The 25,569-nt window shown below is 37.9% G+C and overlaps 1 protein-coding gene across 2 annotated transcripts in view; it reads left to right on the top strand.

Annotated features, from left to right (window-relative positions):
- Nucleotides 1–3,276: 3,276 nt before the first annotated feature.
- Nucleotides 3,277–25,569, top strand: part of LOC128667050 (protein mab-21-like 3) — a 57,350-nt gene continuing 35,057 nt past the window's right edge. The window contains exons 1-4 of one of the 2 annotated variants that reach the window (XM_053721931.1): nt 3,277–3,551; nt 7,122–7,316; nt 12,231–12,365; nt 19,347–19,419. In XM_053721931.1, coding sequence (XP_053577906.1) covers nt 7,125–7,316; nt 12,231–12,365; nt 19,347–19,419 — 400 coding nt within the window. In that variant the 5' untranslated portion in view covers nt 3,277–3,551; nt 7,122–7,124. Of the gene's footprint in view, nt 3,552–7,116; nt 7,317–12,230; nt 12,366–19,346; nt 19,420–25,569 lie in introns of both variants that reach the window. The other variant, XM_053721930.1, reaches the window with a different exon arrangement.

Below are 25,569 nucleotides of genomic sequence, written 5' to 3'. Positions count from 1 at the left end.
TTTTTTGTGCTTTATTTTCTAAACATTTTAAGCAAATTGGATACATTTTTTTATAGGTTAGTAATGGGGTCTTCGGGGTATTTAAAGTTTGTGCAGACACAGTTGTTGTTGGTCTGAAGAAGTGGTAAAATAACAACAATATGTCACTTGTATAGTTTAAATAAAATGTGATATGACTTTTACTGAAGACCAGTGAGTGCTTGAGATATATATATATATATATATATATATATATATACATACACAGTATATATACAGTATATATACAGTATATATATATATATATATATATATATACATACATTCATATATACATACATACATACTTTCATAAGACCACACTTTTATGTAGCATTTCCTCTTTCAATTTAAAAACCCAGGGGGATAAAATGTATGTTTACAATTGTGCTGTTTGCAAACTGATCTGGATTCCTTGGGTGGAGTATCTGGAGAATAGGGGGGGCAGTACTCTAACAGGTTTTACTCCTGGATCTCGTTAATCACGTGTGGCTCATAATTTCATCTCCTGGAGCTTAAAAAAACCCTGTGTTAGACATGATATGTCTTTTATGATATGTTTTTTTCTCTCTAAAGGATTATAATTGACCACCAAATTTGGAAAAAGCAACAAGGCTAACAATATAAATGCAAATAGCATATGTGTTAAAAACTACTTTGGTTGCAGGGACATTAGACACAAAAAATATTCAGCAATTATACATTAAGATATTGTTATTGCAATGGCCAATATAAATCTTATTGAATTGGTATTGAAACACATAGGAAATGCATGTTGACTATTCATTGCTTAAAGGGACAGTCTAGTCCAAAAATAACTTTCATGATTCAGATAGAGAGTGAAATTTTAAAAAAATTTCCAATTTACTTTTATCACCAATTTTGCTTTGTTCACTTGGTATTCTTAGTTGAAAGCTAAACCTAGGAGGTTCATATGCTAATTTCTAAGACTTTGAAGGCCGCCTCTTCTCTCAGGGCATTTTGGCCGTTTTTCACCACTAGAGGGTGTTAGTTCATGTGTGTCATATAGATAACAGTGCTCACACACGTGGAGTTCCAGTGAGCCAGCTCTGATTGGCTAAAATGGATGTCTGTCAAAAGAACTGAAATAAGGGGACAGTTTGCAGAGGCTTAGATACAAGGTAATCACAGAAGTAAAAAGTGTATTAATTTAGATTGGCTGGTTGGCAATAACAACTTTACTGTCCCCACACTAGAAAACAATTTGGTCAAACCAATGGCCCTGGCTTTTCTGCCGCATGCGAATTTCACCTCATTACCTGCACAAATACAGTGCCATGTCTTGTACAGGGATCCGCTTAGGGCCTGGGCCAAGTTGTGCAGGGTATGGGGGATAGACAAATCTGTGAGTAAATATCTACCAATTCAGGGTAATTTGAATTTCCTACCAGGTTACACTACCAAGGCATTTCAGGTGTGGCAGGCCCAAAATCTCACCATGGTCAAACAGCTTTTTAACCCTTTAACATTGGAGATTGTCCCATTTCAAGATTTAAAGGAGAAGTTTAATCTCCCGAGCTGCCACAGTTTTGCGTACTTTCAGAGCAGGCACTATATCTCTAAATTAAAAGCAGAGGGGCGTCTCCCCAAAGAACCCACCAATATTGACACTTTGTGTGCACTGGCGAGACAGGGTTCCTGTAAAATCGCACACACTTACAACACCATACTTAGACACTTTGAGGCATCTGCAATGCGCAGACTCATATCGAAATGGGATGGCTTTGAGGGCTTATTAGTAGATGAGGGGCTTATCTGTGACAGTTTGGAAAAAATACAGACAGTCACTATTTCGGCAAAATTAAGGGAGACACACCTAAAATTTATTCAGCAAGCCTACATTACCCCGCATCTGCGCTCTAGATGGATTCCTGAGGCTAAGGATATCTGCCCTAAATGTAGCTATAGCTCCCCAGACTGGTTGCATCTAATATGGAATTGTCCCAAGCTTAGGAGCTTTTGGCTCAAGGTATCGTACTGGCTTACGAAAGTAACAAAATCTCAGATTGTACTCTCGGCCCAACACATAATCTTCCTAATCTCTGCCGCTGTCTCCCATCCTTTTGATAACTTTGTATCTCTGGTTGTGGTTTTGGCAAAACAAGTTATATTGACAGGATGGGCGGGGGAAAAACCTCCCTCTCTTCAAAAACTGCTTAGAAGTATACACACGCAAATGCTAATTGAACAGCCAGACGTGAAGGGCGATCCGGAGAAGCGGATAAAACATTTCATATCTAAATGGGACACTTATCTTCTATACCTACCTGAGTCAGTTAGAGAAAGAGTCATATACCCATTTAAAAATAGTCTTTTTATCTTAAATGAGAATCTCAAAGGCAGATGGTCTTTCCCAGCTGCCCAAGAATAATCAATAAGCCTAGCTTGGGTGCACATAATCTTGTCTGCTCTGGGGTCTTTTATGGCGGTACCACTTCTTGCTGTCATCTTCTTTCTCCTTCTCTGTTTCTCCCTCGTGTCCATGGGGGGCGACCTTGGCCGGGGGGCCCTGGGTAAGTAAGTTATTTTTGTTTGTTAAGACTTATGTTATGATGTTATAATGTTGTTTTGTCATTTATAAGAAAAAGTGAACCCAGACCTCTGCATGGTGAAGTTCTGCAGATCATTGAGGATGTGTCTAGACAAAGATTGATACTTGTACCTTTTCAATGGTCTTTTTCTTGAATAATATCATTAAGTTGCACTAAGTTAAATCTTATGTCATGTATGTACTGGATTCTATTCATAAATAAAGTTATTTAAAAAAAATAAAATGTATTAATATAACAGTATTGGTTATACAAAACTATGGAATGGGTAATAAAGGGATTATCTATCTTTTAAAACAATAAAAATTATGGTGTAGACTGTCCCTTTAATGGCTGGTAAAGGCACCTCCCACAAAGCTGTTGGTTGACACTAGCCACCTTATAAAACATGATTACAGTTGATTATTGACATGGGAGACCTAGTGCAGATCAAGATGCCAAGATTTTTCTTATCAGGTACCCTCCTGGGATGGGGTAAGAACACTGGAGGGCTGGTTACTTATGAGGAAGGGTATTTTTAATCACTAAAAAAAAAAAATTAAAACAATAAATAGAAACAAAGGTTACAGCTATTTTTGACATCCTCCAGCTATGCTAATTACCTATCTTAAAATGTAGGTTATATACTTACAAAAATGCAGTTTTGCAGCTTTATACACCATGTACAACCAGGCCCATTCTCTCACGCACACACACAAAGCCCTAGCCACTTTCCACCTTAAAAAATGTATATAATGGTTGTCAAACTGATAGCGAACCAATCACTGAATTACACATAAAAAAGTACAAACAGAAACATTTACATGCACAGATTTTGCTATAAAAGTAGAAGAGGCTTCCGAGAGAGGAAAAAGACAGAGGAAACGCACAAACAGAAAAGCAAGAGATCCAGAGACAGAAGCGCGATCAGTTCATTTACACATACAGCTGACAGAAGGGAATCAGAAGCCAAAACTGTAACAGGTATATGCTGATACTTTGATAAAGTGACACCCAAAGTAATCTGTTTTTGCTTTGCTATAGAGGCAGTCACCTTATATAGTCAACTGTTTATCTGCAATATGTTTAAATAAATTAGTTACAAAAATAATAAATACATAAAAATGGGGGCATTAAACATTCAAATAAATCTAAAAATAAATTAAAACCAAAACAATGTCTGACCTTAATTTTAAATAAATTCTTTGATTATTTATTAGGGGACCAAATCACTCAACCTAGCTCAAAACCTACCAAACTTCTAACACTGCAAATAACTACCGTGTGTTACTAGCCGATCACAGATGAGGAGCGCAGGCGCTAGCATTAATTTTTATAAACTGTCGAGTTACCAAGCAACAAACTTGTTATGGCATAAAACATTTTAAGATCTGTGCAAATCCTAAAAGAGCTAATTAAGTAAAAATAGTTTGCATTAAGAAATTGTTTAAAAATTGCTGGCAAGTATTTTAAAATAATTTTCAAAAATAAGCAAAATTGCTTACAAAGTCATGCTGTCTGGAGAAGTCTGATCCACCCTTCCTTATCAGTGTTTAGTATCAGAAACACAGGCATTGTATTTCTAAGCAGCTTATTGGCCTCTAGGCTGCTCCAGCAGATAATGACTGTTAAAGTCTTGCATTCTACCAAATCAATGGTGGATATAGATGCAACCATAAAAGGAATTGTGTGGGGGGATTTAGAGCTGTACAATTCAGAAACTTAAAAGAAAGGGTTAACGGTGAGGCACTGCAGTATAAATTTGCAGGTAAAGCAATTAAAGTACAAATTATTATATTTTGTCTCTATCCCAACTTGTTTTATGTCACTTTAACCTAAACAGCCACAAAAAGACCTACTGCACACATAGCACACAATATTTATATGGAAACCTGATACTATATTAGAGCCTTAAACTGCTATTACTTGTTCGGTAGCTGACTTCTCAATTTTTACTGACTCGATGGAAACAAGCCCTAAGTTGTCAGAGTTATATTTAGATGTTAAAGAAAATCTGTTTCCTCATAGTTGCAGTCCTGGCACATCTGCAAGTGTTTGTCTTAGGGCTCCCTGGAGGGGGTACAATTCCTTGTACTTCCTCCTTAGACCCTTAACACTTATGTTGCTCAAAGACCCAAAAGAACTGTACACAAGAAAAAAATACTACCAAGAGTAATTAAGTAGCACTAGTCTAGCTAGATATAATAAACAAGAAATATATATATATTGTGTACAATAAAAAAAATATAAAATCAACCTAGGTGTATAAAAACTAATTAATAAATAAAACCAGTTATATATAGTGGACAATAGTAATAAGTATTGTTCTTAAAATTATTCTTAATTCTACTGCTCAAAATAGATAAATACTGTAGTATAAACGCATACAAATGTCACAAAAAATAAAATAACAAATAAAAATAATACATATAGTACAAAATACAAGTACTTGTATCGTTCATATGAAGTTCATGATGAATTAGTATTTCATGGAATGCTGGAAACTCCCAATCCAATAGGTCCTGCTGCTCCTCTTAAATGGGTATATCCAGATGACCCAAACACAATATAGTCTAAAAAGAGAAGAGAGAAGTGCAGGACACGATTCAAGTGTAGAGCCAGACTTTAATGAAAATGGCACACGTAACAATTGTACTCACAAGATAAAGAACATAAATAGGCACATCAAATAAAATGTATCCTCCGTAGTTCCATTAGTGACAATTTGGGTCAAACTTGTGAAGCCTTCTTCAATATGTTGAAGCGAGGGGCGTCTTTTCCTGATGTGTAGAAGCCACTGATACGTCAAACATACAAGCCTCAAATTCTGATCACTACGTCAGGAGGACACACACACACACAACCTCAGCTATGAACCAATAGGATATCCTCAGTCAAGGTGCACCCGGCACGAGAGGACCTACGGTAGCTTCACAGGGCAAAATACAACAGTGAAGACTGCTATGTTCCTGCTCTTGCACCTAAAAGTTTTACTACCATCAAAGTTAAAGAAAGCAGCATTATTTTGTGCAATCCGAGGGCACATAACACATTCCTTCTGTTTACATGGAAATACACCTGTAGATGCTCCACACCAATTGGTTAGTTGGCCAGAGGTAGCGGGTTGGCGAAGTTTTGTGGGAGCAATAAAATTCTTTATGTCCCTATTTTTCCTAAAGATAACTTCAGGTTTGTGTCCTAAAATATTACCCAGAACAGGATCCAGTTTCAGAACTAGCCAATGTTTTGCCAATATATTTCTTATTTTATAGTGTTGATTGTAATATTTAGTCACAAATTTAGGAGGGTTGTTTCTAGGACATCTAAACTGAGAAATAGATTTTGGTTTTGCCTTAATTAGATCGAGTCTATTCATACTGTCCATTTACTTTACTTAGTTTCTTTTAAAAGATTAGTGTTATACCCTTTATCTAAAAAAAAATTTAGTTTAAAACTCTGCTTCCCTATTGTAATCTTCCTTGTGGGTACAGTTACACTTGATTCTTTGGTACTGACCTATTGGTCTTCACTGTTGTATTTTGCCCTGTTAAGCTACCGTAGGTCCTCTCGTGCCGGGTGCACCTTAACTGAGGATATCCTATTGGTTCATAGCCGAGGTTGTGTGTGTGTGTGTCCTCCTGACGTAGTTATCAGAATTTGATGCTTGTATGTTTGGCGATATCAGTGGCTTTTACACATCAGGAAAAGACGCCCTTCGCTTCAACATATTGAATAAGGCTTCACAAGTTTGGCCCAAATTGACACTAACGGAACTACGGAGGATATATTTTATTTGATGTGCCTATTTATGTTCTTTATCTTGTGAGTACAATTGTTACGTGTGTCATTTTCATTAAAGTCTGGCTCTACACTTGAATCGTGTCCTGCGCTTCTCTCCATCTTCTCTTTTTTAGACCCAACAGAACTGTGTCTGCTTAGTAAAGCCCAGAGCTAGAAGCTAGTCATGTGGATCCTCTATCAAGCAGCCTGTTCAAGCAGCAAGAAGAGAGGAGCGGGTCCCTCCCTTTACTTGACTTCTGCGGTTGTCTATGGTCAACGATCCATTGGCTGTTTTTCTACCAGAGGGGATTACAGTCTGAAGTCAAGAGAGTTAATGAAATGTAAAAGTATTATCTTAGCTCTTATACTTTTTTGGAGCAATGATTTATTTAGGTCCTAAGTACATAATGAAAATATGACTTTTGGTCCTCATTGTTAACCCTTTTTTTCCAGATAATCTTTTTTTTAATGCATTTGATAGAGAAGAAACTGGGGCAAAGGGTTTGATTTTCTGAGCAGCCGAAATAAATCTTTGCCTGGGGAACTAAATGCCATTACACCAGCCTTGCATATTCCAAAAGTGTTGGGTTTTTCACATACCAACATGGACCAAAACACAGACTATTTGTTTTTATATTTATAACAACTGTTTAATGCTTTTGAATACAGTTTTTTTTTTTAATTAACCAATAATATTATTTTATGGCCTCAGGTTATGAACATTATCTTTTGATTAATACACCTATTAAACTTTTTTTTTTTTGGTTAGCTTAGAAAATGGCTCTGAAATCCGAAGCTGATCGTCAAAGTTATTTGGATAACAAAGTCAAAATATCTAAAGAGGAAAGGGCCAAAACAGCAGATTGGGTGATAGAAAGTGTGAAAGAGATTCTTTACCTTGTGAATAAGAAGGATGCTCGATATTCTGCTGAGCCAATCAAACTTGGGAACTATGGTGAATACAATAAGGTGAGAAAGAACGGGATCTATCAAGTATGTAGTTTTTATTTTCTATTTTTGCTAAACTTCTCTAAAAACTTTACAACTACAATAGGTGATCTTTGCATTTGCCACAATAGATCACAAAATGGTAAGTGAGCTAAAGATATTTAATCCGCTTTCACTATGTAATATTGAAGTTATTGGCTTATGCAGATAAGACAGAAATATATTTAATTTTAGGAGCTGTATTCAATAAAATCTGTTGAGAAACTGCTCCTCATGGGCAATGCCCTAAAGGCTTCTCAGCCTTACCCTGGAATTAGAATGAAAGTGAGCTGAACCTCAGGTTAATTGCATGCTCTGAGATGTCCACATATACTTTACCTTAAAGAGACATAAAACATTTGTCTTTTATGATTCATATAGAGTTTACCATTTTAAACAACTTTCAAATTTACTTTTATTATCAAATCTACTTTGTTTTGTAGTATCCTTTGTTGAAAAGCAGGAATGTGCACGTGCCTGCTGCACTATATGGACAAGAATGTTAAACATTTGCAAGAACACTAGACAACAGCACGTTTTCCTTCCTTGTAGTATTCCAGAGCTGTGCCCATTACTTATTTAGGTATCTCTTCAAGAAAGAATAACATGAGAATGCAGTAAATTTGATTTTTTTTTTATGTATGCTCTGACTGAATAATGAAAGACAAATTGTGTGTTTCATGTCCCTTTAATTGGTTCCGTACAGTAGGTTACAAGCTTTTTTTACCAGTATAAATAAATAAAGCCTGAATATTTTTTAAATTATATTTTGTTTCTTATAAAATACTTATTCATGTTTATTCAAGACAATTTCAGCAGTTGTTTATTTATTTATTTATTTATAAAATATTTTACAAGGAAGGATACATTGAGATTTCTCTCGTTTTCAAGTATGTCCTGGGTCCACAAAACATTGCATTGATACAATAGGGTACATTAAAATTAAAAAACAATAATATTACACAATATATGCAAACATTTTACATAGAAAAGGTAGGAAATATATAATCAACCATGACAGGTGCATTTTATTTTGAGATATGTATAGAGGGATCTCTTAAAGGATATTAGGCTTGGGGAAGGTTTGAAAGTGTGCGGGAGGTCATTCCATAACTGTGGCGCTCTGTAGGAAAAGGAGGATCGAGCGGCTTTCTTTTTGTATTGAGGCAAGCTAAATAATGTGTTTGTACTGGATCGGAGGTTATAGGAGGTGGGAATAGCCGGAGAGAGCATTCTGCTCAGGTAGGGTGGGAGCTTCCCAGAAAAGCTCTTAAACACAAGGCAGGAAAGATGGAGGGTGCGTCTGGATTCCAGCGACAGCCAGTTTAGTTCTTTTAGCATGTCACAATGGTGAGTCCTGTAGTTACATTGTAGCACAAAGCGACAGAATGAGTTATACAATGTATTAAGTTTATTAAGGTGAGTTTGCGGTGCAGGTGCATATACTACATCCCAGTAATCCATGATAGGCATCAGCATTTGCTGTACAATCTTTTCCTTTACTGTAGGGCTGAGGCTAGATTTGTTTCTGTACAGGGCACCTAATTTTGGATAAAGTTTTGATGCAAGTTTTTCTATGTGGGGACCAAAAGATAGATTAGGGTCTAACAACATACCCAAGTATTTGAAAGAGTGGACTGCGGTCAGCGTGCAATTGGATTTTGTTTTGATGCGTAGGTGGGAATTTTGTAATTTGTGTAATTTAGGACCCGTTCCAAAGATCATTGTGACAGTTTTGTCAGTGTTTAGGAAGAGTTTGTTTTTTTGTTTAATGGCAAGAATGAAATACAATTTTTTTCTTCGCTTTGAATTATGTTTTAACCTGTTAGAATACTTTAGACAGGTTCATAGAATTCCTTGTGATCACTCATTCATCGATACTAATAACTAACACTTATTATCATAGCAAATACCTATTTATTAAAGCAAATGTTACCTATGTAAATATTGTATTCCTTCATATACTGCTATCAAAATATATACAAATTATGAAGTTCAACCCCACTAACTGCTGATTTCACATCTCTGTGCTGAGGCTTTTTCAGTCAGTTGTACTCACTGCATTTACATACCAATTTCAGTTTTTTTATGTGAGGTATTCACACAAATCATATCTTGTTTTTTTGTTTTTGTTTTTTTGATATTGCTCCCCTGTTTGAGCACCAAAAAGTGCCTTTTAAAAAGAGGATATCTTTTTTTGTTATATAATATATGTGGACACCCCTTCTACTTATTGATTTCAGGTGTTTCAACCACACCCACTGCTAACAGGTGCATAAAATCCAGCACAGAACTATAGAATCTCCATAGGCAAACATTGATTGTATAATAAAGAGCTCAGTGACTTAAAACCTGACGGTGTCATCGGATGCCACCTTTGCCACAAGTCAGTCTGTGAAACTTCTGCCCTACTAGGTCTGCTCTAGTCAACTGTAAGTGCTATTCTTGTGAAGTGGAAGTGTCTAGAAGCAACAGCCCAGCTATGAAGTGTTAGACAACGGCGAGTGCTGAAACACATAGCACGTAAGAAAAATCACGTATAATTTCTTGCATCAATTACTATAGAGTTCCAAATTGCCTCTGCAAACAACATCAGCACAAGAACTGTCTGGTGAGAGCTTAGAGAAATGGGTTTCCATGGCTGAGTATATGTAAACAAGCCTTGCTGTCACTATAATCTGTAGCAGTGGAAACATTCTCTGGAGTGATGACTATTTCCCTATCTGGCAGTCTGATGGAAGAATCTGGATGTTGTGGATTCCAGGAGAACACTAACTACTGGAATGCATAGTGCCTACTGTGAAGTTTGGTGTAGGAGGGATAATGGTCTGGGGCTTTGGGCTAGACCCCTTAGTTACAATAAAAGTTAATCTTAATGCTGCAGGATATAAAGGCATTTTAGTCCATTGGGTGATTCCAACTTTGGAGAAGGTTATTTCCTGCTCCAGCATGACTATGCACCTGTGCACAAAGTGAGGTCTATGAAGACATTGTTTGAGTATAGTGTGTAGGAACTCAATTGGCCTTCACAGAGCCCTGACCTCAACCCAATTAAACACCTTTAGGAATTTGAACACTGACTGCAAGCCAGGCCTTCTAGTCGAACATCAGTGTCTGATCTCTCAAATGCTCTTTTGACTGAATGAGCAAAAATTCCTTCAGGCACACTCTAAAATCATGTGGAAAGCCTTTCCAGAAGAGTGGTGACAAAGAAGGTCCAACTCCATATTAATACCCATGGTTTTGGAATGGAATGTCAAACAAGTTCATTTAGGCGTGAAAACCCTTTGTTATTGACAAGGTTTAAGTTTCAAATCAAACCTTAAAGAGCATGAAAATTCTGAACTTAAACCCCCACTCCACTTGTGAGTTTTGCATGACACCATCAATGTCTTCACACATGGCATTGTTGATAAAATCTGCAATAACCTCATCTATGACACCATCAATGGCACCACTAGTGCCATCCTGCAGTCATACAAACCTAAACCTGCATATGCAAGCCTGTGTGCTTGTTATTGTTTGATTTGAAACTTTGGTATTAAAAAAAAATTGACATTGAATTTCCTTACTTACTTGTCTTGAGGTATCATTTTTTCTCTGACCTACATTTCTATACTTAAAGCTCTAATAAACTATGTACTGATATGTTTAATACCTCTTCTTCCTCTCTCCTCATCACACACCCAATTTCCTTTCCCCAATAAACACTCCTTCTCCCTCTTCCCAACGCCCCCTACCCTCTCTCCCCAACACACCCACCCTTTCTATCCCTTAACTCTCCCTCTCTCTTTCCCCCAACATAAACCCTCTCTACCCAACACCCCCTCTCTAATATACACCCCTCTCCCTCCCAACACACCTCCCTTCTCTCTGCTCAACACACCCCTCCCTTCTCCCTGACCCAACACCCCCTCTCTAATATACACCCCTCTCCCTCCCAACACACCTCCCTTCTCTCTGCTTCAACACCCCCTCTCCCTCACCAATATACACCCCTCTCCCTCCCAACACACCTCCCTTCTCTTTGCCCCAACACCCCCCTCCCTTACCAATATACACCCCTCTCCCTCCCAACACACCTCCCTTCTCTTTGCCCCAACACCCCCTCTCCCTCACCAATATACACCCCTCTCCCTCCCAACACACCTCCCTTCTCTTTGCCCCAACACCCCCCTCCCTTACCAATATACACCCCTCTCCCTCCCAGCACCCCCTCTCCCTCACCAATATACACACCTCTCTCTCCCAACACACCTCCCTTCTCTTTTCCCAACACACCCCTCCCTTACCAATATACACCCCTCTCCCTCGCAACACCCCCTCTCCCTCACCAATATACACACCTCTCCCTCCCAACACACCTCCCTTCTCTTTTCCCCAACACCCCCCCTCCCTTACCAATATACACCCCTCTCCCTCCCAACACCCCCTCTCCAACACCAATATACACACCTCTCCCTCCCAACACACCTCCCTTCTCTTTTCCCCAACACCCCCCCTCCCTTACCAATATACACCCCTCTCCCTCCCAACATACCTCCCTTCTCTATGTTCCAACACCCCCTCTCCCTCACCAATATACACCCCTCTCCCTCCCAACACACCTCCCTTCTCTCTGCCTCAACACCCCCTCTCCAATATACACCCCTCTCCCTCCCAACACACCTCACTTCTCTCTGCCCCAACACCCCCTCTCCCTTACCAATATACACCCCTCTCCCTCCCAACACACCTCACTTCTCTCTGCCCCAACACCCCCTCTCCCTTACCAATATACACTCTCACCTTTTTATGATATGAAATATTGCCTTTTTTCTTTATTAATGTTGTACTTGTTTGTATTTATTTAATCTGTATTTTTTGATGTTACTGTTCTTTCTTTTCTATGTACAGGTTGACAAGCCGAATGAGTTTAATTTTATGGTACCTCTCTCTGGAATACTACAAGAGCGACTACCTTTCAGTTTAGAAGGCAGTCTACAAAATGAATTGCATATCACACTTAATACAGTGACACCATGGAATAAAGTAAGTGTTATTCATCTGCAGTGTTTAATACAACACATCAGAAGATGTAGACATTCTCACAAATAACAAATACTTGAGAAATGCATTTCCAAATTTATTTATTTTTTGAGTATTTTATTAAATAAATAATCTTTAATGTGTCTATTTCAACATTTGTAATGGCTTCATTCCATGTACAATTTACAGGATTTGTGATAATACTATAAGTTCCTACAGAGAACCTCTTTATATTGTAGACATTGTTTTGTAGATATTGTATATATTGTTTCTCTTGTTAAGTGTATCCAGTCCACGGATCATCCATTACTTATGGAATATATTCTCCTTCCCAACAGGAAGCTGCAAGAGTCCACCCACAGCAAAGCTGCTATATAGCTCCTTTATCTGTTTTTTGCATTAAGGGGTTAATCATCCATTTGCAAGTGGGTGCAATGCTCTGTTACCTTATTACATGTACTGTAAAAATTTCGTTTGTTTTACTGCCTTTTTTTCACTGTTTTTCAAATTTTGACAAAATTTGTTTCTCTTAAAGGCACAGTAACGTTTTATATATTTGCTTGTTAACTTGATTTAAAGTGTTTTCCAAGCTTACTAGTCTCATTATTAGTCTGTTCTAACATGTCTGACATAGAGGAAGCTCTGTGTTCATTATGTTTTAAAGCCATGGTGGAACCCCATCTTAGAATGTGTACCAGATGTACTGATTTCATGTTAAACAATAAAGATCATTTTTTGTCTTTAAAAATATTATCACCAGAGGATTCTGTCGTGGGGGTAGTTATGCCGACTAACTCTCCCCACGTGTCAGACCTTTTGACTCCCGCTTTAGGGACTCACGCTCAAATGGCGCCAAGTACATCAAGGGCACCCATAGCGTTTCTTTTACCAGGGGATTCTGTCGAGGGGAAAGTTATGCCGACTAACTCTCCCCACGTGTCAGACCCTTCGACTCCCGCTTCAGGGACTCACGCTCAAATAGCGCCAAGTACATCAAGGGCGCCCATAGCGTTTATTTTACAAGACATGGCAAAGGTGGTGAATAATATTCTGGCAGCAGTATTAGTCAGACTACCTGAAATTAAAGGAAAGCAGTTAGCTCTGGGGGTAGATACAGAGCATACAGACACTTTAAGAACCATGTATGATACTACCTCACAATATGCTTAGTCTGTGGGTGATTTTTTTTTTGACTCAGGGAAGATGATTTAACCTGATTCTGATATTTCTACATTTAAAATTTATGCTTGAGAACCTCCACTTGTTGCTCAGGGAGGCTTTGGCTGCTCTGAATGAATGTGTACAATCGCAGGGCCAGAGAAATTGTGTAGACTGGATAAATAATATGCAGTGCCGGTGTGTACTGATGTTTTTCCAATACCTAAAGAGGTTTACTAAAAAATTTTTAATAAGGAATGGGATAGACCAGGTGTGCCGTTCTCTTCCCCTCCTATTTTTTAGAAGAATGTTTTCTAATAGTTACCACCACACGGGACTTCTGGCAGACAGTTCCTAAGGTGGAGAGAAGAGTTTCTACTCTAGCTAAGCGTACCACTACCTCTGACGAGGACAGTTGTGCTTTTTAGATCCAATGGATAAAAAATGTTTATTCAACAGGGTTTTATCCTGCAGCCCCTTGCATACATTGCTTCTGTCACTGCTGCTGCGGCGTTCTGGGTTGAGTCTCTTGATGAGGCTTTACAGTTAAGCGACTCCATTGGATGAATATATTTGACAAGCTTATGCTAGCCAATTCCTTTGTTTTCTGATGCCTTGTTCATTTGACTAGACTAACGGCTAAGAATTCTGTTTTTTACTATACTGGCGCGCAGAGCGCTATGGCTTATATCATGGTCAGCTGTCGTGACTTTAATAAATAAGCTACTTAACTTCCCTTCAAGGGGCAGACCCTATTCGGGCCTGGTTTGAAGGAGATTATTGCTTATATCACTGGAGGAAAAGGTCATGCCCTTCCTCAGGATAGGTCTAAATCAAGGGCAAAAAAAAAAAAAAAAAAGTCTAATTTTCGTACCTTTTAAAAACTTCAGGGCAGGTGTGGCATCCTCTTCCTCTAAGGCAAAACAAGAGGGAATTTTTGCTCAGTCCAAGGCGGTCTGGAGACAATCGGACCTGGAACAAAGATAAGCAGGCCAAGGAGCCTGCTGCTGCCTCTAAGGCAGCATGAAGGAACGGACCCCTATCCGGTAACGGATCCTATAGGGGGCAGACTTTCATTCTTTGCCCAGGCGTGGGCAAGAGATGCCCAGGATCCCTAGGCATTGGAATTTATATCCCAGAGATATCTTCTGGATTTCAAAGATTCCCCCCCAAAAAAAGGGGAGATTTCGCCTTTCACAATTATCTGCAAACCAGATAAAGAAGGAGGCATTCTTACATTGTGTACGAGATCCATCCAGTTCCAAGAGAGGAACAGGGACAGAGTTTTTACTCAAATCTGTTTGTGGTTCCCAAGGAGAGGGAACCTTCAGACCTATTTTGGATCTAAAGATCTTAAACAAATTCCTCAGAATTCCGTCATTTAAGATGGAAACTATTCATACCATCTTAACTATGATCCAGGAGAGTCAATAGAGGACTACAATGGATTTGAAGGATGCTTATCCTCACATTGTGATGCATAAAGATCACCATCGTTTTTCAGGTTTGCCTTTCTAGACAGGCATTACCAGTTTGTAGCTCTTTCCTTTGGGATATCTACAGCCCCAAGAATCTTTATGGAGGTTCTGGGGTCGCTTTGGCGGTCCTTAGACCGCGGGGCATAGAAGTGGCCCCTTATTTAGACGACATCCTGATACAGGCGTCAAACATCCAAATTGCCCAGTCTCATACGGACGTAGTACTGGCATTTCTGAGATCACATGGGTGGAAAGTGAACAAGGAAAGAGTTCTCTATCCCCAATTTCAAGGGTTTCCCTCCTAGGGACTCTGATAGATTCTGTAGAAATTAAAATTTACCTGACGGAGTCCAGGTTGTCAAAGTTTCTAAATTTCTGCCGTGTTTTTTTCATCCCATCCGCGCCCTTCGGTGGCTCAGTACATGAATGAAATCGGCTTAATGGTAGCGGCAAGGGACATAGTACCGTTTGCACGTCTACATTTCAGACCGCTGCAACTATGCATGCTCAGTCAGAGGAACGGGGATTACACAGATTTGTCCCCCTGTTAAACCTGGACCAAGAGACCAGAGATTCTCTTCTCTGGTGACTATGTCGGGTCCATCTGTCCAAGGGTATGACCTTCCGCAGGTCAGATGGGACAATTGTTACAATAGATGCCAGCCTTTTAGGTTGGGATGCAGTCTGGAACTCCCTGAAGGCTCAGGGATAGTGGACTTAGGAGGAAACCCTCCTTCTAATAAATATTCTGGAACTGGGAGTGATATTCCATGCTCTTCAGACTTGGCCTCAGTTAGCAACTCTGAGGTACATCATACTCAGTCGGACAATATACACGACTGTGGCTTACATCAGCCATCAAGGGGGAACAGAAGTTCCCTAGCGATGTTAGAAGTCTTACAATAATTCACTGGACAGAGACTCACTCTTGTCTATCAGCTATCCATATCCCAGGTGTTGAGAACTGGGAGGTGGATTTTCTAAGTCGTCAGACTTTTCTTCCGGGGGAGTGGGATTTCCTCCGGAGGTCAAGACCAAGCAGGAGAGGGCTTTGGTGTTTTTGACAGCGCCTGCGTAGCCACGCAGGACCTGGTATGCAGATCTGGTGGACATGTCATCCTTTCCATCACGGTCTCTGCTTCTGAGACAGGTCCCTCTACCTCAGGGTCCTTTCAACCATCTAAATAGAATCAATCTGAGATGGACTGCCTGGAGACTGAACGCTTGATGTTATCAAAGCATGGCTTCTCCGAGTCAGTCATTGATACCTTAATACAGACATAAAAGCCTGTCTCTAGGAAAATTGAACATAGATATGGTGTAAATATCTGATTGTTATGAATCCAAGGGTTACTCATGGAGTAAAGTCTGGATTCCCAGGATATTATCTTTTCTCCAAGATGTTTTTGAGAAAAGGGTTGTCAGCTAATTCCTTAAAAGGGGACAGATTTTTACTCTGTCTATTTTTTTGCACAAGCGTCTGGCAGGTATTCTAGACGTTCAGGCATTTGGTCAGGCTTTGGTTAGATCCAAGCCTGTGTTTAAAACTGTTGCTCCGCCATGGAGCTTAAACCTGATTCTTAAGGTTCTTCAAGAAGTTCCGTTTGAACCTTTTTTGTTCCATAGATATCAATCTTTATCTTGGAAAGTTCCTTTTGGGTAGCTAATTCCTCGACTCGTAGAGTCTCCAAGTTAGCTGTGTTACAATGTGATTCTCCTTATCTGGTCCTTCGTACGGATAAGGTAGTCCTGCGTACCAACCTGGGTTTTTTCCTAAGGTGGTATCTAACAAGTACATCACTCAAGAGATAGTTGTTCCATGCTTGTATCCTAATCCTTCCTCAAAGAAGGAACGTCTATTACACAATATTGGACGTGGTTTGTGCTTTAAAGTTTTACTTACAAGCTACTACAGTTTTCATCAAACGTTCACCTTGTTTGTTGTCTATTCTGGACAGAGGAGAGGTCAAAAGACTTCAGCAGCCTCTCTGTCTTTTTGGTTAAAAAGCATAATTCATTTAGCTTATGAGACTGCTGGACAGCAGCCTCCTGAAGGGATTACAGCTCATTCTACTAGAGCTGTGGTTTTCACTTGGGCCTTTTTTAAATGTGGCTTCTGTTGAACAGATTTACAAGACGGAGTCTTGGTCTGCGCTTCATACTTTTCAAATTTAACAAATTTGATACCTTGCTTCTTCGGAGGCTATTTTTGTGAGAAAGGGTTTTTTACAGGCAGTGGTAACTTCCGTTTAAGTACCTGCCTTGTCCCTCCCATCATCCGTGTACTTTAGCTTTGGTATTGGTATTCCATAAGTAATGGATGATCCGTGGACTGGATACACTTAACAAGAGAAAACATAATTTATGCTTACCTGATAAATTTATTTCTCTTGTAGTGTATCCAGTCCACGGCCCGCCCTGTCACTTTAAGGCAGGTAATTTTTTCATTTGAACTACAGTCACCACTGCACCCTATGGTTTTTCCTTTCTCTGCATGTTTTCGGTCGAATGACTGAATATGGCAGTTAGGGGAGGAGCTATATAGCAGCTTTGCTGTGGGTGGACTCTTGCAGCTTCCTGTTGGGAAGGAGAATATATTCCATAAGTAATGGATGATCCGTGGACTGGATACACTACAAGAGAAATAAATTTATCAGGTAAGCATAAATTATGTTTTTTCTAGTTTCCAATCAGGGAGTCGGTTTTTTTTTTAGCTCATTGTCATGTTCATAAAAGCAAACATTCTGGAAAGCTATTAACTGCAAAGCAGTCTCTTTCACATACACAAAGCAGTTATTTTATAAATGGGATAAATAGCCAACCTCAAACACTCACAGGGCAAATAGGGATGAAGATGCACTATACTGATGGCACAAAAGCAAAACATACATCTGGGGCTCAACGTTTGTTTGTTTTTATCAGAGGAGAATGTTATAATATTATTATTTTTAAAAAATCTCTTTAGCAAATGGCACCATAAATTATGTCAATATTACCCATAGAGCAAGTAAGTGTAGTTAAAGGGACACTCAAGTCAAAATTAAACTTTCACGATTCAGATAGAGCAGACATTTTAAACAGCTTTCCAATTTACTTCCAATAACAAAAGGTGCACAGTCTTTTTATATTTACACTTTTTGAGTCACCAGCTCCTACTGAGCATGTGCAATAATTCACAGACTATATGCATTTGTGATTGGATGATGGCTGTCACATGATACAGGAGGAGTGGAAATAAACATAACTTTGAAATTTGCCAGAAAAAAATCTACTACTTATTTGAAGTTCAGACTAAGTTCTACTGTATTGTATTTTTATCATGCATTTGTTATATATGCAAATCTACTGTATTTACTGGTCCTTTAAAGGATTAAAACTTTGGGTAGGGCAAATTTTAAACGTACCCTGCAGAGGAGACAAGGAGGCTCATTGAGGGTTTCCCATGGATGGATTCAGATTAGGTGGTGGTGGGTCATGGGTGTCTGTGGGCAGAGGTGGGCATGTCATGGGTGGTGTAGGGAAGTCAGGTGGGTTAGGTAGGTATTCTGGAGCTGTGGCTAGGTGGGAAGGGATGACAGGAAAAAAAGGAAAAATTTCACCCTCCTCTTCAGCTCACTGAGCACAATAAATGTGCAACACCCCTACCCACCCCTCTAAGATGATAACTGTGAGCAAGTAATGTAATCTTGCTCATTCCCAGTTAAGCATCTCTTGACAGAACTTTTTTACAAATGTTCTGTTGAATCACCAGGGACTTTTTCTTTAATGTAACAGATTCCTTATGTACTGTCATATCATAACTCAATATATGGGACGTATATACCACACATTTAAAAACCCTTAAAAGACAGTTCTGCAATAAATAAAATGCACATGAGTGCATTTCAGTTTAAAATATTAGTATGTATGAAGTACACTTGTGTTGTCAATAATGTTTTAGTAAAAGTTATAAATGTTTTATTGAGAGCTTTTACTGTGCATGTGCATGTGGAGCATATGTAAGTGGTTCTGAACAGAAAGCCAACAGTACCTTGTATCACATTGACTATGTTTTAACTTACATGATTTATGACCCCACTGGCTCTCTGAGCAGACACACTGATTAAAATGCTGGTGCACAATGCATATCTGTATATGCTCAACAAGCCCATGCACTCTAAAATATGTTAAAAAAAAATGGTGATAGCATATACTAAAAACATTGTTGATAACACACGTGTAGCGCAATAAATGCTTCTATTCAAAATTAAAATATATTGATTTGCATTTAAACTGTGTCTGTAATGTCCCTTTAACATTAATAGAATATTGTAAGCACTTTTCATGGATGTATTTTCTCTTGTTTCAGAGTGTCCCAAATGAATTGAGTCCCCTTATGGTAATAGTGCAATTCCAAAATATAGTGGCCGATGTTCTAAAAGGTACTGTAATAAAAAAAATATTAAGTTTAACCCTTTGAGTGCTAAGCACTTCCCGCCTGGGTGCTAAGCTGATTTGAGTTTTATTTTTACATTTTTATTTATTTAACCTTTTTTTTTCAGATCCCCAAGACTGAAATCGTTGGAAAGGTTAGGTGATTACCTTTCCAACGGTGAGTCTTGGGGGTCTGCAGCTGCTTAGATGCTTGAGATACAGGCTTCTAAGCAGCATGCCCCCTTTCCCTATACTTGTCGTGATTTTTCAATAAAGTTGTGTGGTGATGTCATCAAGTCATTGCCCGTGACGTCACCACACAAAATGTGAAGTCCTGATGATGCGTGTCACTATACAGGCCCCGATTGCCGGGGTAGGAGCGGGTGGGAGCCCCCAGATCTCCCTCAAGGTGGGAGAGTGCTAGCGACGGCTCTGAGCCGTCATTAGAACCTGACTAAGACAATTTGCGACGGCTCAGAGCCGTCATTATCACTCAAGGGGACAGTAAAGTCATTAATTAAATGTTCACGATTCAGGTCCATCATGCAGTTTTAACCCCTTAATGACCGTGACATACCATGTATGTCGCTGGTCGTTAAGGGATAGTTTGTTTATAATAGTGCGGTCGTGCTATTACACCCTCCCTCCTTCTGGCTTCTAAAAATAGCGCGGTCTCACTGCTGACGGCGAGACTGTGCTGTGAGTAAAGCAATCCCCATAGAAAGACCAGCGATGTACAAGATACATTGCTGGTCATTAAGGGGTTAAACAACTTTCCAATTTACTTCTATTATCAATTTTGCTTATTTCTTCTGGTATTCGTTGCTAAAGAGTAATTTTAGGTAAGCTCAGGAGCGTGCACGTGTCTTTAGCCATCTGGCAGCAGTGTCTGCAACAATGTTTATAGCAATATTATGCATAGTTGCAAACTCTACTGCCATAGAGCGTCTGTAGCATTCTATGGCAGCAGTTTTCGCACAAATAACATTGCTGTAAACACTGCTACCAGATGGTTATGGACACGTGCACGCTCCTGAGCTTACCTAGAATTACTCTTTTATAAAGAATGCTAAGAGAACTAAGAAAAATTGATAAGAGAAGTAAATTTGAAAGTTGTTTAAAATGTGTATGTTCTATCAGAATCATAAACATTTAATTTTGACTTTACTGTCCCTTTAAGTTCATACAAGGTATTAATGGTAAACACTGATTTTAGCTGCTTACACGTTTTAAGTAGATAAACTAATATGATGCTAAAGGGACAGGCTATTTAAATCAAACTTTCACAATTCAGATAGGGCATGCAATTTTACACAACTTTCTAATTTACTTTTAGCATCAAATTTGCTTTGTTCTCTTGTTATTCTTTGTTGAAAGTTAAACCTAGGTCGGCTCATATGCTAATTTCTTTTTTTTTTTTTTTTATAAATTAGCTTTATTGTAAGAAATATTATGAAGTTTCATATGGTTAGAGACGCAGCTCCTAGTTAGAACATTTTATATGTGGGAAAATATGCGGAGCTAATCCAGTTTTAATAAAAAAAGATAAAGAAAAGAAAAGAAAAGAAAAGAAAAATCCCAGGCGCCTACCCTAAGGAGGCTAGGTTAGAGTATAATTGGATGGAGAGCCAAATTGGTCTAAAATGTGTTTTTAATACATAAATAAAGGTAAATGCACGGTAAAAACAAGTTCAATACAAAACTATCATGGATCCATGGTACATTACATATATCATATAAAAAACTTGGGTTATAAAACAGGTAAAAAATCAGGTCAAAATTTAAATATAAGCGATTTAGTCAGCAAGGTATTTCACAAAAACAATTTCCAATTTAAAAAAAATAATAATAGACAATCTTATTAAAACATCCAGGTTGAAGCAGGGTAAAAAATTCACGGTGAAGTGGTGTAAAAAATAGATGTGAAAGAATCAGAAATAAACAATAAAGCTTGCAATGCCAATCGATATGGAATCCAAAAAAAATGTCAAATGTGCAAAAAAATTTGATAAAGGCCTGACACAGGCCGAAACGCGTTGACCAGCACTGGTAAGCCTTATTCTATTATTTACAACATCCTTAGGACCATCTACACTATATTGTGTTTCTGTTTTTTCCACAGGTGATTGTTCGAGTTTTTTATATCTACATTTTATTTTTCATTTTTAGTCTTCATTTTTATTTTTCACATCCCATTCCAACACCTATTATTGAAGTCACATACGTTTGGAGACCATTAGGAGTACCACCATCAAAAGACTTTTTCTCACTTTTATATCAATTTTTTAACGCCTTTTTGAAAATCTACCCTTTTTACTATTATTTTTTCATATCGTTTACAAACAACACCGTTTTTTCTGTGATATTGCCACACTGATTGCTGGTGCATCTGCACCTGTTCTGACATTTCTATCACCATCCCTCAGAGAATCGAAATTACTGGAATATATTCCCTACATTCCATAGGACTAGAGACTCTCTTTTTGTACACTTCGTTCTTTCTTGCACATTTTTTTGCACATTTGACATTTTTTTGCACATTTGACATTTTTTTTGGATTCCATATCGATTGGCATTGCAAGCTTTATTGTTTATTTCTGATTCTTTCACATCTATTTTTTACACCACTTCACCGTGAATTTTTTACCCTGCTTCAACCTGGATGTTTTAATAAGATTGTCTATTATTATTTTTTTAAAATTGGAAATTGTTTTTGTGAAATACCTTGCTGACTAAATCGCTTATATTTAAATTTTGACCTGATTTTTTACCTGTTTTATAACCCAAGTTTTTTATATGATATATGTAATGTACCATGGATCCATGATAGTTTTGTATTGAACTTGTTTTTACCGTGCATTTACCTTTATTTATGTATTAAAAACACATTTTAGACCAATTTGGCTCTCCATCCAATTATACTCTAACCTAGCCTCCTTAGGGTAGGCGCCTGGGATTTTTCTTTTCTTTATCTGCTTTAACCATTGGGCACCTGCTAGGAGTCCCCCTCCCTAGGCTTAGAGGTTACCATTAGGCGCTGAGGTTTTCTCTATTTTAATTGATTCTAACCCAGTTTTAATAAAAAACAAAAATCAAAGGGGAGGGGAAAGCAAAAACAAGGAACAAAAAATAACATTAAACACAAAATGTTACAGACTGTATGTGAGGTAAAGTTGTTAGGTCTTAGTGACTATGGTCTTAAAGGGACACTGGACCCACATTTTTTCTTTTGTGATTCAGATAGAGCATGAAATTTTAAGCAACTTTCTAATTTACTCCTATTATCACATTTTCTTCATTCTCTTGGTATCTTTATTTAAAATGCAAGAATGTAAGTTTAGATGCCGGCCCATTTTTGGTGAACAACCTGGGTTGTTCTTGCTGATTGGTGGATAAATTCATCCACCAATAAAAAAGTGCTATCCAGAGTTCTAAACTAATAAAAAAGCTTAGATGCCTTCTTTTTCAAATAAAGATAGCAAGAGCACAAAGAAAAATTTATAATAGGAGTAAATTAGAAAGTTGCTTAAAATTGCATGCTCTATCTGAATCGTGAAAGAAAAAAATTGGGTTCAGTATCCCTTTAAGGGTTTGAGAGTGGGTATAGTGGGTTCGAGACTTATGGATCAGTTTATCAGGCCTTCTGTTGGTCATGGGGTAATTTAGTTATTTTTAAGGTAAGTTTCCCATAGCAGTGTCATTTTAGCGTAAGTGTCCATTTTACCGGTATTTAAGTAATATAATTCCTCTAGTAATATTAATTCGGACACTCTTTGTTTCCACATCTTTTCTGTGGGCGGGTCTTTGGATTTCCAATTTTTAGTTGTTAAAAATGTAATACTATTTGTCATTCTAAAAAATAATTTAATGGAGGGTTTGTGTTTTATTTTGGGGGGTCTATTTAATAGCCATATAAGGGGGTCTAGTGGGACCTGGATGTCCAGGATATCTTCAATTTCTAATTCCCATAAGTCTCGTATGGGCGTGCACCACCACCACATGTGTGCCATATCGCTGCCCACGTGACCGCAGCGCCAGCATTTATTGCTTGCGGTTCCAAATAACCGGTGGAGTTTTTGGGGGGTGGGCTCATATGCTAATTTCTAAGCTCTACAAGGCGCCTCTTATGTCAATGCATTTGGCAGTTTTTCACAGGTAGACAGCGCTATGTTCATATAGATAACATTGTGCTCACGCCCGTGGAGTTACTTATGAGAGGGCACTGATTGGCTAAAATGCAAGTCTGTCAAAAGAACTGAAATAAGGGGGCAGTCTGCAGAGTCTTAGATACAAGGTAATCACAGAGGTAAAAAGTATAATAATATAACTGTGTTGGTTATGCAAATCTGGGGAATGGTAGTAAAGGGTTTATCTATATGTTTAAACAATAACAATTCTGGACTAGACTGTCCCTTTAATAGTTGTCATATAGCTAACCAAAAAAAAAATGGAAAATGTAGTTATTTGTTAAAGCGGGAAAAGACAAAGTTAAAGAGAAAATGAACACACCAGTCAGTCTAAATGGATCTTAGGGGGGTAATGTGTTGTATTTTTTGGTTTAATAAAATGTTGTTTATATTAAACTTTAAATTCTACTATAGTGATGCTTAGTGCATAAACATTGTGTAATCATGAAGGTGATCCAGTATTGACAATGATTAACCCCTTAACTGCCATCTCAGAAAGTCAGCAGTGGTTTGCATGACACAAATGAAGTCTTCACAGACACAAGCCACCATCATTTCTCTGAGAATGAACAGTGGTTTTTATTTTCCTTTTTTTAAAGTCTACATTACTGTGAAAACGTCAGACATTTAATAAGTCTTTTTATTCATCAAAAACATTTAAAACAACCAAATGCCAAACATTTTAGCACTCATACATGCCATGGGCAATATTTATCAAGCTCCGTATGGTGCTGATGCCCCGTGTCGGCTCGCCGGAAACAGAAGTTATGAAAGAGCCGTCTAAAGACCGCTGCTCCATAACCTGTTCGCCTGCTCTGAGGCGGCGGACAGAAATCAACCCGATAGAATATGATCAGGTTGATTGACACCCCCTGCTAGCGGCCGATTGGCAATATCGTATCATGTCCGCTCGCACCATCAGAAATAGGCCCCTAAATCTTTGTCTCTTACCATCTTTTTTTGTGATATGTAATTTGTGGCCAAAGTTATACTATAATTTGTGCAAATTATCATTTATTGATTCCTATAGGTGTCAATGAGAGCTGATAATGGGCCTGATGACGAGTGGAGCGCAAAACTGAGCTTTTGCAAATGCAATATTTGCTCTCCACTGGCGCACGCAAATGTGCACTGGTATTACAAGTTGAGTGCAATACGACCTCGCGTTCGCATTGCAGGGAGGCTTTGCGCTCCCGAAAGCGTGCTTCTATAAGCTCCAATGGGAGCCTTGTTCTCATGCAGAGAACCTAGCGCAGCAAAGGGGGTAAGTCGTGCAGCGATTGGCAGCAATTAAAAAGTATATTTGTACAGTATATGAACATATACATATATATTTATGTGTTTATATGTGTATTTATATGTGTATATATGTGTTTATATGTGTATATATGTGTATATGTGTATTTATATGTGTATTTATGTATTTATATGTGTATATATGTGTTTATGTGTATACTGTATATACACATACTAGCACATATATATGTATATAAGCATATTAACAAATAAATATATCTGTATATACACACATTAACACATAAATATATATGTATATACACATATAAACACATAAATATATATGTACAGTATATACACATATTAACACATAAATATATATGTATATAAGCATATTAACACATAAATATATATGTATATAAGCATATTAACACATAAATATATATGCATATACACATAGTAACACATAAATATATATGTATATACATATATTAACACATAAATATATATATATGTATATAATCATATTAACACATAAATATATATATATGTATATAAGCATATTAACACATAATTATATATGTATATAAACATATTAACACATAAATATATATGTATATAAGCATATTAACACATAAATATATACATATATACACATATGAATATATACATATATATTTATGTGTTTATATGTGTATTTATATGTGTATATATGTGTTTATATGTGTATATATG

Source organism: Bombina bombina, chromosome 7 (genome assembly GCF_027579735.1).
Source record: "Bombina bombina isolate aBomBom1 chromosome 7, aBomBom1.pri, whole genome shotgun sequence".
NCBI lineage: Eukaryota > Metazoa > Chordata > Amphibia > Anura > Bombinatoridae > Bombina > Bombina bombina.
This window is presented reverse-complemented; position numbering and strand designations above follow the sequence as displayed.